General features: G+C 33.5%; 5 protein-coding genes and 3 pseudogenes across 8 annotated transcripts, besides 2 other annotated features; 4 read left to right on the top strand and 4 right to left on the bottom strand.

The window, feature by feature from the left end:
- The first annotated feature begins 335 nt into the window (after positions 1–335).
- On the top strand, positions 336–698 carry TVAGG3_1083750 (annotated as a pseudogene). The gene has a single exon. A coding segment is annotated over exon 1 (363 nt).
- Positions 699–1,143: 445 nt separating this feature from the next.
- Positions 1,144–6,569: a mobile genetic element.
- TVAGG3_1083770 lies at positions 1,660–3,091 on the bottom strand (annotated as a pseudogene). The gene has a single exon. A coding segment is annotated over exon 1 (1,432 nt).
- TVAGG3_1083780 lies at positions 5,475–6,259 on the bottom strand (annotated as a pseudogene). The gene has a single exon. A coding segment is annotated over exon 1 (785 nt).
- A 989-nt stretch (positions 6,570–7,558) lies between the features above and the next one.
- TVAGG3_1083790 (serine threonine-protein phosphatase family) lies at positions 7,559–7,801 on the bottom strand (the record flags this gene model as incomplete). Its single annotated transcript, XM_051256758.1, has 1 exon — positions 7,559–7,801. The coding sequence occupies one exon, from the start codon at positions 7,799–7,801 to the stop codon at positions 7,559–7,561; it is 243 nt and encodes an 80-aa protein (XP_051075972.1).
- Positions 7,802–8,320: 519 nt separating this feature from the next.
- TVAGG3_1083800 (phage tail repeat-like family) lies at positions 8,321–9,139 on the bottom strand (the record flags this gene model as incomplete). The annotated part of the gene is made up of 1 exon (XM_051256759.1): positions 8,321–9,139. The coding sequence occupies one exon, from the start codon at positions 9,137–9,139 to the stop codon at positions 8,321–8,323; it is 819 nt and encodes a 272-aa protein (XP_051075973.1).
- Positions 9,140–11,014: 1,875 nt separating this feature from the next.
- Positions 11,015–11,494, top strand: TVAGG3_1083810 (protein of unknown function, DUF4108 family; the record flags this gene model as incomplete). The annotated part of the gene is made up of 1 exon (XM_051256760.1): positions 11,015–11,494. One exon carries the CDS (start codon positions 11,015–11,017, stop codon positions 11,492–11,494), a length of 480 nt encoding a protein of 159 aa, XP_051075974.1.
- A 467-nt stretch (positions 11,495–11,961) lies between these two features.
- On the top strand, positions 11,962–12,198 carry TVAGG3_1083820 (N-acetylmuramoyl-l-alanine amidase family; the record flags this gene model as incomplete). The annotated part of the gene is made up of 1 exon (XM_051256761.1): positions 11,962–12,198. The coding sequence occupies one exon, from the start codon at positions 11,962–11,964 to the stop codon at positions 12,196–12,198; it is 237 nt and encodes a 78-aa protein (XP_051075975.1).
- A 1,365-nt stretch (positions 12,199–13,563) lies between these two features.
- Positions 13,564–16,241: part of a mobile genetic element that runs on past the window's edge.
- On the top strand, positions 15,342–15,920 carry TVAGG3_1083840 (uncharacterized protein; the record flags this gene model as incomplete). The annotated part of the gene is made up of 1 exon (XM_051256762.1): positions 15,342–15,920. The coding sequence occupies one exon, from the start codon at positions 15,342–15,344 to the stop codon at positions 15,918–15,920; it is 579 nt and encodes a 192-aa protein (XP_051075976.1).

Raw genomic sequence — 16,241 nt, forward strand, 5'->3', positions numbered from 1 at the left:
TCCATCATAGTACGTTCCATAACACTATGGTAACAAAATCTATTACTTTTCTTTATCCTCGTTCAAATTCAAATTTTGAATTTGAAAGCTCATCTGACAAACACCGTTAAGACTCTCCAAAGTAGTCTTATGGAAGAGATGAAGGGACTTAAAGGTGAGTTCCTCATGAACCAAGCTTCCAATGAGAAAGTCCTGAATGATTTGACGGAAACCTTGCGCATTTACGCGAGAGAGAACCGAGACCTTGCCAGACTCATCTACCGTTTCTTCGAAGAGATAGACGCCATCTGGAAGGTACTCGGAAAGGACAGAACCTCCAACACCGTAATTCGTGATACCAAATTGAAGAAGGAATTTTCGAGGAAGAAGAGAAACACGAAGAAGAAGAGAAACACGAAGAAGAAGAGGAAGAAGAGAGAAACACGAAGAAGAGGAAGTTTGGGCAACCCTTGTTGCCGATGACACTTACGAAATTTCCCAACCCTACCCATACAAAATCCGCAACAAGGAGACAGGCAAGGTTCTTACCCCAGTCCTCAACAACTTGGGACACTTGAACCTTACCCTTCGAATCGCGGTTCAATTCCATGGGAAGCTTGTCGTATCAATGGGTTCCAAATCCAAACAAGAAGACGAAGGTCAGACACATTGACGGTGACAAGCTCAACAACCGTAAGGAGAACCTCGAGTGGTTCTAAGAGTAAAAAAATTTTATTTTAGGGGAAACCCCGAGTAAATTTAGGTGTTTAGTTAGTAAGTAGCTTAAATTAAGGAATTTGGACAAGTAGTTCCTGACCTTGAATTGGACTCTTTCGTCATCCCAGTTGCGTAGGAGGTCGTCCCAGAGGAGTTGGTAGAATTGCCAATCCAAGGACGATTTGTCCTCCCAGGCATTGAGGATGTACTGCTCGTAGAGTTCATGACCTCTGCCTTGCACCAGACACCCTCTCCCTTGGAACGTAAGGCTTCTTCGAAGTGCTCGAATGCGATTGGCTGCGTGACCATCTGAAATGACACTTTTTGTCCGTTTGGTCAATGTTTGTGTCTCGTGCCATAGTCGACGAAAATACAACAAACAGGTTATATATGAGTTTGAGACCAAGAATGGTGTAACTCGACCTGTCCGATTCAAATTCGAATAAAAATTTTTTATTTCATGCAATGTTTAACTATTTCACCATCTTCTTTAACACCCCAGTACTTCCTTTTCGATATTACATGAACTTCGGTGAAAATTTTGTCCAATTTGAATTGACCCATCTTTTCACCGACCATGCCCATTTCAATGAGTTTGTTATAGCCTTCTTCGTTCGTCATGAGTGCATCGATGTTCTCATAGTAAACCTTCACTTTGGATTTGACTTCCGAGAAGAATTTGTTGTAGTTGTCAAGGACTGCCTTTGCGAACTGAGGGTAAGACCAATGTTCGACAATAGGTTTTAATGTGGTTACTAAGCCACTTTGACCTTGAGTGAATTCGTACTTCAAAACAAAAGGAGAAAACCTTTCAACAAAGTTGTCGACCTTCTCATAATGTTTACTCTTCATCTCTTGAGGTTTCTTTATGGAATATCCCCATGTCGAATTCATAAGCAATTTGAGTGTCATTGCAAGTTTGGGGTTTGAAGCTTTCCTAATATCATACAGTTGTTGTATGACTTTTCCAACTGTATAGTTCCTTCCTGGGAACTCACCGTCTTCGTTTGGAATTCCAGTCGGATATATTGGACAAACCTCATGTATGCAGCGTTAAGGTCGACATAGTATATCTTTTCATATGAGTCGAACTTGTCGCAACCAATTGGTCCAGTTTGTGGAAATTCAAGTGAGTCTCTTATCTTCTGAGAAACTTCTCCTGTTATCTCATAAACATCGTCGAAGCAACCTGTTTCATATAAAACCTTCTGACCTAACTCAGATGCTCTCCAATACAATTTGACGTCAATTGGATTCTCAATGGAAGTTTGTTTATAGCATCTTGAAGTTCTTGCAACCTCATTGGAAGTTCTTCTGGTTCAGGTTGGTATCCGAACAATCCAACTCCTTTTGGAATTGTGTACTTCTTTTGTACTAGAACTTTGTCTGGAACAACTTTTGGTCTTGCTAACAATGAAAAGTTTGTTTCGTCTTTTGGTACAAAAGTTTCTGTCAGCTTGTCATCTGGAATTGGTTCCAACAAACCTTTCTCGAAAAGAATGTTTACAGCTCTGACAATGTTGCACTTGCCTTTTCCGAACAATGGGTTTGTAAGACTTTCGTTCAACATGAAGTGGTTGTGGACAATTACAATCTTCAACCATGGTAAGTCTTTGTCAACAACATAGTCGTCATGTGAAGAACCTTTCTCAGTCGGTATGTTGACTCGGATATTGACATTTGCCAACGGTGCAATTTTTGCCAATTGACCTCTGAGAATGTACCTTGTCTTCACACATGACTCAAGATACTTCATCTTCTCTTCTGAAACAAGACCAGAGTTCCTGAGACATGTAAGAATACAAGGTTCATTGACAATTGTTTCAATTGAATTGTAAATTCCATACCTTGTCAAGTCAATGTCAGACTTATTTATGAACGGGAAGTATCCAGCATGTTGTCTGACTGCTTGAGGGTTCGGTTGGTACCATTCAAATTTTACACTTGCAATTCCTTCAATTGCATTCAAAATGTCTGAGTCGGAGTCAACCATTTGTTCTCTCTTTGTAGTCTTGAAAGCGTCAAGAAGCATTGCAGCTGTTGTGACATTGCCATGTGCATAGTAAATGTGACCATCCAAATCTGTTATGGTCAATCTGAGATTGTATCCTTTCTTATTTCCGTCTTGTATGGCAGCAAGTACACCCATGAAGCCTTCTTTGTTCTTTCCTTCGTCAAAGTTTACTGTAAAGGTTCGACCAGATGTAATTTGACTTCTAACTTCACGGTACTTTTCATATGCATATCTTGTTCTTTCCATGGGAGCATGTTTGTCTTCACCTTTTCCTTTTTTCCTTCTCAAAGGATGCAATTGTTCGTCATGTTTCCAGTAGAATCTGGCAAAGCCGTCGTGTCCTTCAACTTGAGGTTCACTAACATCGAAAGGCATGTCCATAAGACGTTCTTCTTCTAACCTCTCTAATCTGTTTGGATAATTTGCGCGTGCTGTTTCTAAGTCCATTTCATAGCGAAGACCAGACAATTTGTCATAGACTTTTATGGGTCTTCCCTTCCTATATTTAAACTTCTTTGAAACTCTCCAACCATATCTTTCTAACTCTGCTTTTATTCTAGCAGATTTTCTATCCATTCTATACGGGGGCATTTTTATAAAATAAAAAAAATGTTTTTTCTTTACTTTACGTAACCGCCTGCTGCCATAAGTCTTTGACGCCAACCCATACCAGCTAATGAAGGTTGACTTGGTTTAGTTTGGAAACTAACCTTTGGTTTTGGTTTTCTTCAGTTTGTGCTTCCCTTCTTCTATCGGTTTTTCGTCACTTTTCGGTTCCTCTGACTTTACCTCACTTGCAGGTATGGTTGTGTCGTCAACATCTTCATAAATATCATATGCCATTTGTTTTTGTTTTCCTTTCAACTTTTTGTGTTTGTTGTAAAGTTTAGAATATTTCGACTCTAAGTCAATGAGATGTTCTATAATGAACTGTTGGTCAGTGAAGTAAACTTTTCCATCTGTTGTCTCGAAAGCTCCTTCAGACTTCAATATTTTATTTGTGAGAGTCTGTTTCTTTTTTGAGATACTAGCCGTTCCATTTCTATGAAAAGTGACTTTATAGTTAGGGTTTGTATTTCCAGACCTGGCACTTTCTATTATTGAATTTTTCTCTTCATCTGTAAGTTCTTTGACAGGTTTTGACAATGGTTCTGAACTTTTTGTTTGTGGTGTCAAATCTACCGTTTCAACTTCTTCGGTCATTTCATCTCAGTAAAAATTTTAGTTTGTTTGTTTTCAACTGGTTGTTTAGGTTTTTTAAGTCGGTCTAAAACTTCCTGAGGTATAGGAAGAACTTGACAAACACGTGGTTGTGTAACTGCTGGAAGCCGACAAATCCATCTTGAACCCATTTGTCTCAATGCTGTATTGTTCATTTCATCTCAGTAAAAAACTTTACATTCCCCACGTTTGAGGCGGTTGAGGTTGGTTATTGTTTACCCATTGTTGTGCATGGTTATATCCTCTGTTAAAGAATCTTTCACCTTGGTCCATGTAGTGCCCTGCTTGGTTATAGTAGTCATTTGCTTTGTTATAGTAGTTTCCTGCTTGTCTTCCTACATTGTCCATCCATCCTTGAACTTTTCCTCTTGTTTCAGGATTTGGAATAAGATTTGCTGCATCTCGTGCTACATCCCAACCTTTCTGTACAGTTTGTATAATAGGTTGTGCTTTCTCTTTAAGTATACCTAATGTACTCAAAATCTTCCTTCCAACTCCAAATACACCTCTGGCTATTGTTCCACTGCGGGCAAAAATCTGGATGCAACTCCTGCTAATGCGCCAAATAAACCCATTTCTTATAGGGTAAAAAATGACGAATCCAAACAAGGACCCCTATGTTTCTAAAGCGACAAAGAAAGCACTCATGTAAAAATCTTTAGTTCAACACCAAATGCTTGGTTTATGGATATCTTGGAAAACATTCCGAGGTATAGAGAAGATGGACCACCATACTGGCTAATATTTGTTGGTCAAAACACAAGATACTGTGAAGCCATACCATTAGTCCAAAAATATTTTAGATGTGAAAACTGCTTTGACAATATTCGTTGACAAATACCATCCAACAAAACTGACATCTGACTGTGAAAGTTCTTTCAAATCAGACGATATTAAAAACTATCTGCGTTCAAAAAATGTAAACCAATATTTCATTGTCGACCAAAACCATTCTGCTCTTGGTGTCATTGACAGTTGTATAAAATCTTAAGAGACTTAAATCAACCACAAGGTGGTGAGGTAGATGAAATGTCATATGACGACAAATATAGACATTTCTCCATGGCAAAGATGAGACAAGTTTTAAATATTTACAATAGCCGTAAACAAAAAGGTTTGGGAAACCACTCCCCCGAAGAAATGAAAAACAACCCCGACTTAGAGAAAGACTATATATTTAATAGTTTAGTCAAAAGAGACAAACAAGAAAGAATGCCAGGCTTCAAACTTAAGAAAGGTGACAAAGTAAAAATAGAAATACCTAAACGCGACCCATATGAAAATACTATTGACTATGACAACAATGGGAACTCGACAGGTACTCACCTTCGTGTTCGTAAAAATAGAAGAAAGTATACAAGAGAATATTATGAAGTTTTAGGCAAACATGGCAAAATGTACAGACTGCAAAGCAGAAGATAAAACTACTATTGTCAGACCTCGTTTCAAACTTGTCAAGTTCAAGGTGGTATACTTTCAAAGACAGTTCCTAACAAATATAAACAACTCCTGACGAATATGCTAAAGAAGTTGAAAATGACGACTAAGCATTTCTATACCATGCGTAAACTGTCATGTAAGGTGGCATGTAGTCTTTACTCTGTCCCGTTGTTTGCGTATACCCTGAAACGCGATGTGTATGGCTTCCTCCTACCTCAGTGTTACTCCAGTAACAATTTATAGCAAACTTAACGTCCTCTTTAACATCATATCCTTTACCTTTTGTCATTCCTGACCAATCCCAAAATCTATGACTATGCAAACCTGCTTCAGATGTACTTAAATTTATGTAGTGACTGTGCGCAGGTAAATTTGCACCTGAAACGTTTTACTTCCACCTGTTTCCTTTGAAGAGTTTGCACAATACAAAAACCTGTCGACTATTTGAGTCCAAGTTCCAAAACCAAGTACTACTTCTGGTTTGGTAGAGTTCATTGACGTGTAAATAGAACCTATAGGATATACTGTTTGAAGTATTTCTGTCTTTAACGTTTGAAGCTCTGTTTTGTCAGCTTTTTTATCATATAAATCTTGAGCAGTGAATTTAACTTTGTTTTCATCCTCCATGACATAGACATTTCCACATCTAATGTCTTTATCCGATGTTAAACCTTGTGGAAAGTTAGGAGGTTTCCAATTTAATACATCCCCAGTTTCTTCAACCGTTCCTTCAATATTTTCTATACCAACAGTTGCGAAGAAATCGTGTGTATGTCCAACGTCACTTTTCTTGTTTAAGGTTTCTTGTAAGTTTGTAATATCAGATATGGTATGTGTATGAGTCTTTTTAGAATATTCTTTGTCAGCTCTTGTCACTTCACTTGACATTTTATTGTCAACATATGTTTTATCCGCTTTGTCATCTAACTTTTCTGGTAGTTCATCTACGTCATAGATGTTATGTGTATGATGTTTTTGTGGGTATGTTCTATCTGTCCATGCGAGAATATAGTCTCTTGTTGCATCTACATACTCTTTGTCAGCTTTGTTGTCAATATCTGCCTTCAAAAGAAGTTCATCTATAGGTTTCTCGTTTAAAGTTCTTTTTGTTGGATTTATACAAACAGTATGGTTCTTACTGTCTTGAAACAGAAACTCGTCTGTCATTGGGTTTATCGTCAGTTTTAAAGTTTCCTTCTTTCAATGACTCAGATATCTTAGAATAGTTTGAAAAGTTTGTTGTGTTCTTATTTAGAGCTTGCAAAATGAGTTGTCGGTTGTGTTGTATTTCTCTCATAGACGCTGTTTCTTTCGACATTTTTATTCTAGATAAAATATGCTTCCAATAGAAAAAGAAATTCAAGAGTTGCTACAACTAAACCATTAGATGAACTTTTTACTAATGTCGGTCAAAAGTTTGAGACAGAGACCGTAAAGCATGAAGGCTATCGTTTTGACTACCCATTAAGATGGCTAAGAGACCCATCTGTCACAAAAGCTATTGGCTTTCGTAGAATGAAGTTTGTGTCTGTAGAAGATAAAAGTTTTCCATTTATTGTAAGGTTTCATATAGATTATATATCTGAAGGGAAACGAAAAATGTGGGAAGAAATTGAGCTAATACAAGTTGACCTTTCATCTTCTCTACAGACTGCGTTAAAAAATATAGAAGATAAAATAAATTCATGTTATGCAAAATATGCTGATGAATATGCAAATACCGAGAGCACACTTTATGTGAGAATTGTATATGACAAACAAAATTCACAAGTGTCATTTCAAATCTACGAAGACAATCCAAAGAAAGACGAACAAATATATACAGAATTCACTGCAATGTCATGGTATTATTTGCAAAGAATGTTAAATCAGAAAGTCGAACTTCCTTTAGCAATATTTACAGTCGATATGCAAGAGATGAACCATATTTATTTAAAGATGTTTTCGACCCAGCTGCTATTATAGTTCATGCTTCATTTTCTGGCGCCCAAAACTCTTTCTTATGCTTGGCAAATGACTTTTACGAAAAACCTACAAAGTTATACGAACCACCAAGTGGAAGTATTTCAGACTTTCAAGTATGGTTTACTACAGATGGAAGAAAAAGAATAATTCCATTATACCATGCGTTTTACTTAGAACTTAGTTTCATATACAACTACTATCGAACGGTAAAAATATAATTTTTTAATACGGTTGAGGTGTTGGATTTGGTTGCCAACTAGACTGTGGTGCAGGTTCAGGCTGTTGTATAACAGGAGCTTGTTCTTCTGGTTCAGGGTCTTTAGGTATAATACCAACAAACTGACCTACTCTTTTACCAATATTTTTGACTCCGTTCCAAATTCCTCTTCCTACGGTTTTTATTCCATTCCATATACCTCTTCCAGCATTTCGAAAGAAGTTTCCAATACTACTGAAGAAACCCATTTTACTATATGTAAAAATCTAATGTCCGCCTAGTCTTTTGCGTTTCCTGTTGAGTTCCATAGCATTCTTTAACTGGAGCTCATACATTCTGTTTCTCCTCTGGTAGAAAACATATTCTGGGTCAACTCCTGTGTTCGCGTCATCTGCATAAAGTTGTTTATATCCCACTTCAGGGTTTGTATAAAACTCTTTCCATCTCATATTTGCATACCATGGTGGCAAACCTAACGCAGCGTCATTTGACATAGCAGTTTGCATTTGTACATCTGTTGGCACTTGACCATAGTTTGCCATTGCAGTTTGTATTCTAATTCATTTGGAATATTCTCTGGGTTTGGTTGTCCAGGTTGCTGTGCATTCGCTAAGTTCTGTGCGTCCATTTAATATTAGATAAAAATATCTCTTACGAGTACATATGCTGAACATTTGCTGGTATTGGTTCATCTTCATATTCTCTATATCTTTCTGCCACGTCAAATAAGTAAATGACACAATGGAAAAAACCTAAAACAAGTAGTCCTATTTCAAACCACATTTACTTACTAGTAAAATTTCTTTGTTATGACACTTTCTCCAGTTTATAGGACCTCTCTCATATTCTATCTTGTCATATCTAAACTCATAGTCATGTATGTCCTCTAACCATCTCATGACACTTTCCAAACCACTTTTATCGGATGTAAAGTAAAAGCATGGATGGTTATGTAAAACGTCTAAAGTTTCTAAAGAGTCTCTCAAAGTCCAGTCTACTTGGTATTGAAAATCCCATGTGTTATAGAACGGCGGGTCCACTATAAAGAAAACATTTTCCTTGTCTTTATATTTTTCATACAACTCTGTCCAATGACATCTCACAAACTCTATACCCTCAATATATTTTTCTATGTTCTCTTTGAAAACATTTGTATAGTTAAGATATAAAACTTTTGACATAAGTGTTTCAATGTCATGAACTCTTATAGCACCACTATATAATAGTCTAGCAGATATACTATCCCAGTCAATATACTCTGCCTTTTTCAAAACCTCTCTGACAGTATTTTTCTTATCTAATGGTATACGTTCCATCTTACCTATAGGTATCTTTTCTTTTAACTCTTTCAATATTTTGTTTGTGTCTGGTATATGTTTGAGACGGTTCATATAGTTGTCGAAGTCATTGCATATAATCTTTGAGTCAGGAAATATTGTATGGCACAAATGAGATATATAGAAACTTCCACCGAACAAGTCTACAAATGTTAGACCATTCGGTAGTTTCTTAAGTTCTCTCAATAGAATATCTTTACATCTACTCTTATTTCCAAAGAAGGGTAACGGTGGTTTTGTAAAATTCATTTTATATATATAATAAAAATGTTTTTTTCCTGAAAAGTGACAGAAAAGTGACAAAACATGTACGAAGAAGTCTTGAAAATTCAAGAGGGTAGAAAAGAGGTTAGAAAAGAGGTTATATCTAACCTTCTACCCTAAACATTATTTTTGTCTGATTTTACGAAGAAGTCTTGACAAAACATGAAAACATATATAATTTGTGAAAAGCTCCTGGAAGACCCGTATATAAGAACTTCATTTATACTAAACATCTTCGGGGCTAGAGGGCACGAAGTGCCTGGAAGCCCCACTACCTTTTTTTTTTTTTTTTTTTTTTTTTAAATACTTCATCAAACTCATAATATAAATATTAGAAAAAAAAATATAATTTATATATCCTTTTTCTTTTTGAATCAATATATGGAAATTATTACCAACACTACTAGTACAATTCATCCAATATTCCTAAATATGTTTCTTTTCGATAATAATTTTTCTTTGAAAAATTGTATGCTGAAAAGTTATTCAAAAATCCAATCCATGAGTGGAAATCATCAATACTAATATATGACCAATTAAATATAATGTTTCTAGCATTCTTATAGTCCAATTTTTCTCTCACAAATTATAAAATTTTATTTTCAACTTAACTGTCCTATCTCATTTAAATCTTTATTGTATTATCAATATATTTGTATTATTTCTCCCTATGAATTTCGCTATAACTTATAGTAGTATATGAGTGCGGGTTGTGTGACCTTTTTTGTAAACGTAAGAATTCATACAATATTGAACGATTTTGTATCATTATTTTTAACATTAATTTTAAAATAAATTATTTTATTATTCTTACATAAATGAGGGGGTAACCGGGTAACCAGGTTAATTAACTTCTTTTTGAAAATGGTGACAACATGACATTTTGACAACAGGGGCAAACATTCATGTTTTACATTTATGAATAATTTATTTTTTGTAATCGTAAGAATTCTCACATAATTGAATGATTTTTGAACATACTTCCGAATAGCAGATTTTAAAAATTTATGAGTAGTAGGGTATGATGGGTTGTGTGACTTTTTTTGTAAACGTAAGAATTCATACAATATCGAACGATTTTGTATCATTATTTTTAACATTATTTTTAAAATAATTTATTTTTTTATTCTTACATAAATGACCCAACAAGTGAAACCAGATAAAGTGGATTATCGAATTTTAGAGGATGGTGTTCCTGTTTATATTCAAAGATTTAAAGGGAAGCAATATTATAGAATTGTTAATCCTGAATATGTGAAACATTTATTTAAAAAGGAAGACTGTGAATTATTAAATGAATATGAAACCAATAAATCAAAACTGAGATATAAATATATTGGAAGTGATGAAAGATGTAAAGATAAAGATAAAGTTTATACAGTTTCATATAATGAATGGAAAACCAATAAGATAAGAAAACATTTAGGAGATTATGGGAAATGTTCTGAATTCTTTAAATCTAGTATGTACGAGAGAGTAAAAGAAATCAGATATAATTATTTTCATGAATGAAAAATAAACTTTAAAAATTCATGTCTTACATTTATGAATAATTTATTTTTTGTAATCGTAAGAATTCTCACATAATTGAATGATTTTTGAACATACTTCTGAATAGCAGATTTTAAAAATTTATGAATAATTTATAAAAAGTTTTTATTCCTACAATTCCTATATTACCATTAATAAAAGAATATATTTTTGCATAGATTCCAAATATGGTGTCAATTTTTAAAAAATTTTGAATTCAATGAGTTATATCAAAAATAAAATTCTTGAATAGAGTAAAAAATTTAAATAATTTATTTAAATATTTTCTTCTGACATTTATGAATAATTTATTTTTTAATTCGTAAGAAAATGAGTGGATCAAGATTCGTAACCGTCAATCAATTAATGGATGCTCTTTCACCAATTCTTGAAAATGTTAAACAAGTAGATGTTTATTTCGATGATTATGTAGAAAGTTTATATTATAAAGGTAAGTTTAATATTAAACCCATTGCTTTTGCATTTGATAATAAATTAATTGAAAATGCAAAAATTTGGGAATTAATTCCAGATATTGAATTTATAACAAATATTAAGGATAAATGGTTCAAACGAATTCCAACCACAAAAGTTCTTTGTAAATTAATGATCAAAACTGAGGAAAAAGAATTTCATGAATTTACATATCATCCAAATAAAGTTTCAGAACTAGAAAATGAAAAACTTCAGAAAAAATTAAACGATAGACTTTCAAATGATCGTATTGAAAAAATAAATAAACTAGCAGAAGTTGCATTTAATAATGAAATATTTGATGAATATAACCTTGAACTCAGTGATGGACTTTAAGTCCTGGGCACTTTGTGCCTTGGACTTTAAGGACCCGGGCTCAACGAGTCATGATTTATGATATCAATTATTTGATTTATTCTTTCTTCAATAATTTCTATTCTTTTTGTTAAATCATCAATTTTCATTAATGAGGTGATTCTTGATTGAGGAATAGATTTTAAACTAACAACACCTTTTATTTTTGAAATTTTGAATCCATCAACTTTAAACATTTTATTCAATTTACATGTTGTCAATTCTTCAAATAATTTTTTATTATTAGCATAATAGTCATTAAATTCTTCAACAGATGAAAAAATTTTTGTTTCAGTAATGGGTTTAACAATGTTTATTTTATTTTGAACATCTTCACTTATTTCTTCCTCCTCTGTTTCATTTATTTTTAAAATCGGTTTCATTTATCATTAAATAAAAATTAGAATATAAGTGATGAAATATATTTTTTAATTAATATTAAATCAGAAATGGCGGCAGGATTCTTTAAAAAGTTATGGGAAGGAATTAAGAAAGCTGCAAGTTGGGTTCATCAAAAGATTATTAAACCCATTGCAAACTTTTTGGCACCAGTAGCGAAAACGGCAGGAACTATCATAGGTGGAGTATTAGGTGCTAAAGCAGGTAATCCAGCGATGGGAGCACAAGCAGGTAACGCAGTTGGTGGAATTGCTGAAGGAATACTTAATAAAATAGGAGGAAAGTAGTGGAAAAATAAATATTATTTTTATCTCAATATCGGTTGTAGTCGACGATAAACTTTATCTCCTTTATTTAATACTTCCCTTACCGGAACATTAGGTGCTATTTGTTCTGCAACGTCACTAATTGCTTCTTTATTCTTAAATATCCAATTTGCTCCTTTCTTCATTGTTTCCCAAACTTTATGCGCTCCTCTTTTTACTTTATCCCATAACTTTTTAAAGAATCCTGCAGCCATAGTTGATTATTTCATTAAAATTAAAAATTCATTTTCATCTTTTAATTTTGATTTTTTTATTTCATCATAAATGACGACTAACTATTTGGTGCCAAACACTAAACCGATTAATGGAAATGTATTTCATTCATTCGAAAAGATAAATGAAATATTCGCAAAGAATGACGGTAGAAGATATTATAGAGAACTTGAAAGTTCATGCTATGACTCTGATGCTCCATATTTTGATGATAAACAAACTCATTTAAGAATTACAAATCCGGCTCATGATGTGAACCAATTAGGTGACACATATATTAAACGCAAAGTTAAAGCAACTCTAGTTTCAAATAAAGCTTTCACATGTGATGCCGCTTTTAAATGCATGCGTTTATTCGTTGGTTACAAATCATCAAATCAAAGCTTTAAACAATTAGAAGTAGAAACCGAAAGAGGTGATGCCGGTTATCTTCAGATGGATTGCGCCCGTGAATCTTTCGCATTTGCAACATATAAACCAAAATCAGAAAGGAAAGTTAAAAAGTTTGTTCATTCATTATATAACAATGTCAAAAATATGATAACTCAGTATGTGGTAAATATATTGACCCTTCAGAAGTTTTCAAGAAAGCAAATGAAGAAGTTGATGTCACTTTTGATATGATTATTCCGGTAAATGATTTGTTAGCATTTCAGGCGTTCGATGATTATCCCAAATCATTTGGTGAAATCATTTTGAAATATTATGTTTTCAGGGATACTTTGGTATTTTGCAGGTTGACCCGTTAAGAGTTGCTGATTTACAAAATTACGTTTATGAAAAGATAACTGATGAAAATTATGAAAAGATTATGAATCATGTTTATAAATATGATCGCAAATTCCAACAAATCGGACTTCCTGCAAATTAATTACAAGCTTAGCCGCTACATCTGCTGACGCAACAGTTGAAGACGTTATTATTTCATGCACAAAGATGGAAGTTTTAGAGGATAAATGCATTACACCAGGATACGGTTTAATTGAAGAATCAGTTAAAGCAATACCACGTTTATTCAGTAAGGAAGATCCATTCATGATTCCAGCTCAACATATTGACGTTCGTTCACTAAATGGAGGTTGCATCACTCCTGAAGGTATCAGTTCTGATTTCTCATACGCTCTTCATAATGTTACAGATGTTGTGTTAACATTTCCGAAGAATGCAATGCAAAGAACGGTTTTAGAAAATCCAATGCTTCGAGGTCTTCAGGTCACTATAGATTCCAGAAACTTCCCCGATCAAGCGATGACCACAGTGGGTGACATATTCTTTACACGTATGCTTCAAGCTTCTGATTTAGATGGAGTGAATGAATGCACAGAAGAATACGAGGACTCATTAACTAGACCACTGAATGATGATAATGGCACGCCATTAGCTAGAACATGGAAAGACCAAACTTCATTCTTATGCACTATTCCAGTTCAACGTGATGGAGCGGGTATATTCTTTGATGGATTAGAAACTTTCAACTCACAAGTTACAGTACAAGTGAAAGCTTATCCAATCATTCAGGGTGAAAATGACACTTACTGTTCAAAGGTGACAAATCCTCCTCAGGTTTGGTTTACTAGGACTACATATTGGACATGGACACCGGATGAAGGTTTGAAATATCATCCAACAGGTACACCACCACAGTATAGAAGTTCATATGATGAAATATTGATGAATAGAAATGTTTAAAATTATAAATTTATTTTTGATTAAATGGATTTAAATTCTGAAGAATTAGCAGGAGTATATAATACATACGTAGATGATATGATTAATGAAGCATTGAGTGATAATAGAAATGCTCTATCTAAGGAAAAATTAATGAAAATTCCATATTCTGAATGTTACTTAAATTCAATCACTGCAGCAATTGGTAAACAAAATAAAGGTAAAACATTAACGATATTAAAACAAATTATCATTATTGCTAACACTTCACCCCATTCACATGTGTTAATTTATATCAACCGTTCAGGTTCACCTTCAGATGATACATTTGAATCTTTAAAGCATTTAATCAAAATTCCAATTATTTATTTATCACAAGAAGAAGCAGAAGATTATTTGAAAAACTTTTTAATGTATAAAGAGTTATATAATACAATCAAGAAGCAAGGATTAGAGGATAAAATTATTGATAAACAACGGGATGAATTATTTGAAACACTTTCTATTTCAAATTTTGATAAAGAATTTTTGCATTCACTAATTTTTCTAGATGATGCCGTGAAATCAAAACTAATAACTAATGAGAAATCATATTTTAATCAATTATTAACTCAATGTCGACACATTCAGTGTTCATTCTTTATGGCTGTTCAATACTTTAAAGCATTAAGCACAAACATTAAATCAAACCTGTCCACCCTTTTCATTTTCAGTGGTTTTAGTCGTCAACAGTTGAACGTTATGCTTTATCAAGTGAATTTACCAATGAGCATTAATGAACTTTACACACAATATCAACAATTAGGAGAACATGGAAAAATAATAGTTGATTTAAATAAAGGTTCCATTAAATTCGAATAACTTTTTTATAATTAATTTTTATTTTTTATTTATAATTAAACATGACAGAAATTGCAAATCTTCTACAGGTTCCATTAAAACAAGGAACAAACAAAAAGGGTGCATATAATAGAACTATGAAAGTTCCAGACGGAATGAAAGAATTAGTCCACATTGTTGCCGGTCTTCAAAAGGATGTTAAACAAATGAGAAACGTTTTAACATTACCAGAAGCTCAAGCATATGCCAAACGTCATGGACCAAATTGGGAAGCACATGAAGCAGACATTACAGGACCAAATGGAAAGCCTGATGGAATAAATGAAGTCTTTGTTACTGATGGTCAAGGAAATATTAAAGTCATAAATGGGTATAAATTAACAATGACGGATTATCCTAAACGTAAAGCATATAATGAATGTTATCCTATGCAATTTGATGAAAATGGAAAAGCTGTTAAACAATACATTGGAGAAGGTGAAAATGGTCCAAAGTTTTCATACCATCTTAATCCATATTCTTATTTCAATGAAAAATTAAATGCTATTGAAGAGGGACCGGATGGATTACCACGATATGTTAACCAGTTTGATGGTCAATATGCAAATTTGAGACCTGAAATTCCAGCTAAGAAATTCTTTAAAGTTGCTTTATTCAATCCACTGTTCAATGAACAGAAAGAAGCAATGAAAGCAGAATTTAAACCAATTCAAGTGGCAAGGATTTCTTCATCTTCACTTTCAGAAGCGTTCAAGGAATTGATAAAGAAACCACTTTATTCTCAACAAGGTTATAACTTTGATTTAATTAAAGAAAGTGATAGACGTAAATTAGAAAAATCGGATGGTTTTAAGAATGCATGTAATGAAATGATTAAAGATATTGTAAATGATAAAATAAGACTGGAAGAAACTCAAACCATTATCAATAACATAATTGGTGCAGTTACAAAGAAAGTATAAGCAAACAAGGAAGAACCTTGGGATATTACCGTAACAACTAAATAAAACTTTAAATATATTTTTCTTTTTTTTATTCAATTATAAATGAGAAGACGTTTCACAAGTCAAAAGAACACTAACGCAAAAGCAGAGATTACGGTTGGTTATAATGTAAATGATGATAAATCACGAATTATTCAAAATGTTAAAGTTAATGTTAGTCCTGAATTAACAAGGTCAGCAACTCAACCAAATTTATTAACTCGTGACTTACCGAAAAAGGAGGAGGAGCAAAATAAAGAAGATGGAGACCCAATCATTTTATCTGAACCCGGTAAAGAA

This window comes from Trichomonas vaginalis, assembly GCF_026262505.1.
Source record: "Trichomonas vaginalis G3 chromosome Unknown ctg_164, whole genome shotgun sequence".
Taxonomy (NCBI): Eukaryota; Parabasalia; order Trichomonadida; family Trichomonadidae; genus Trichomonas; species Trichomonas vaginalis.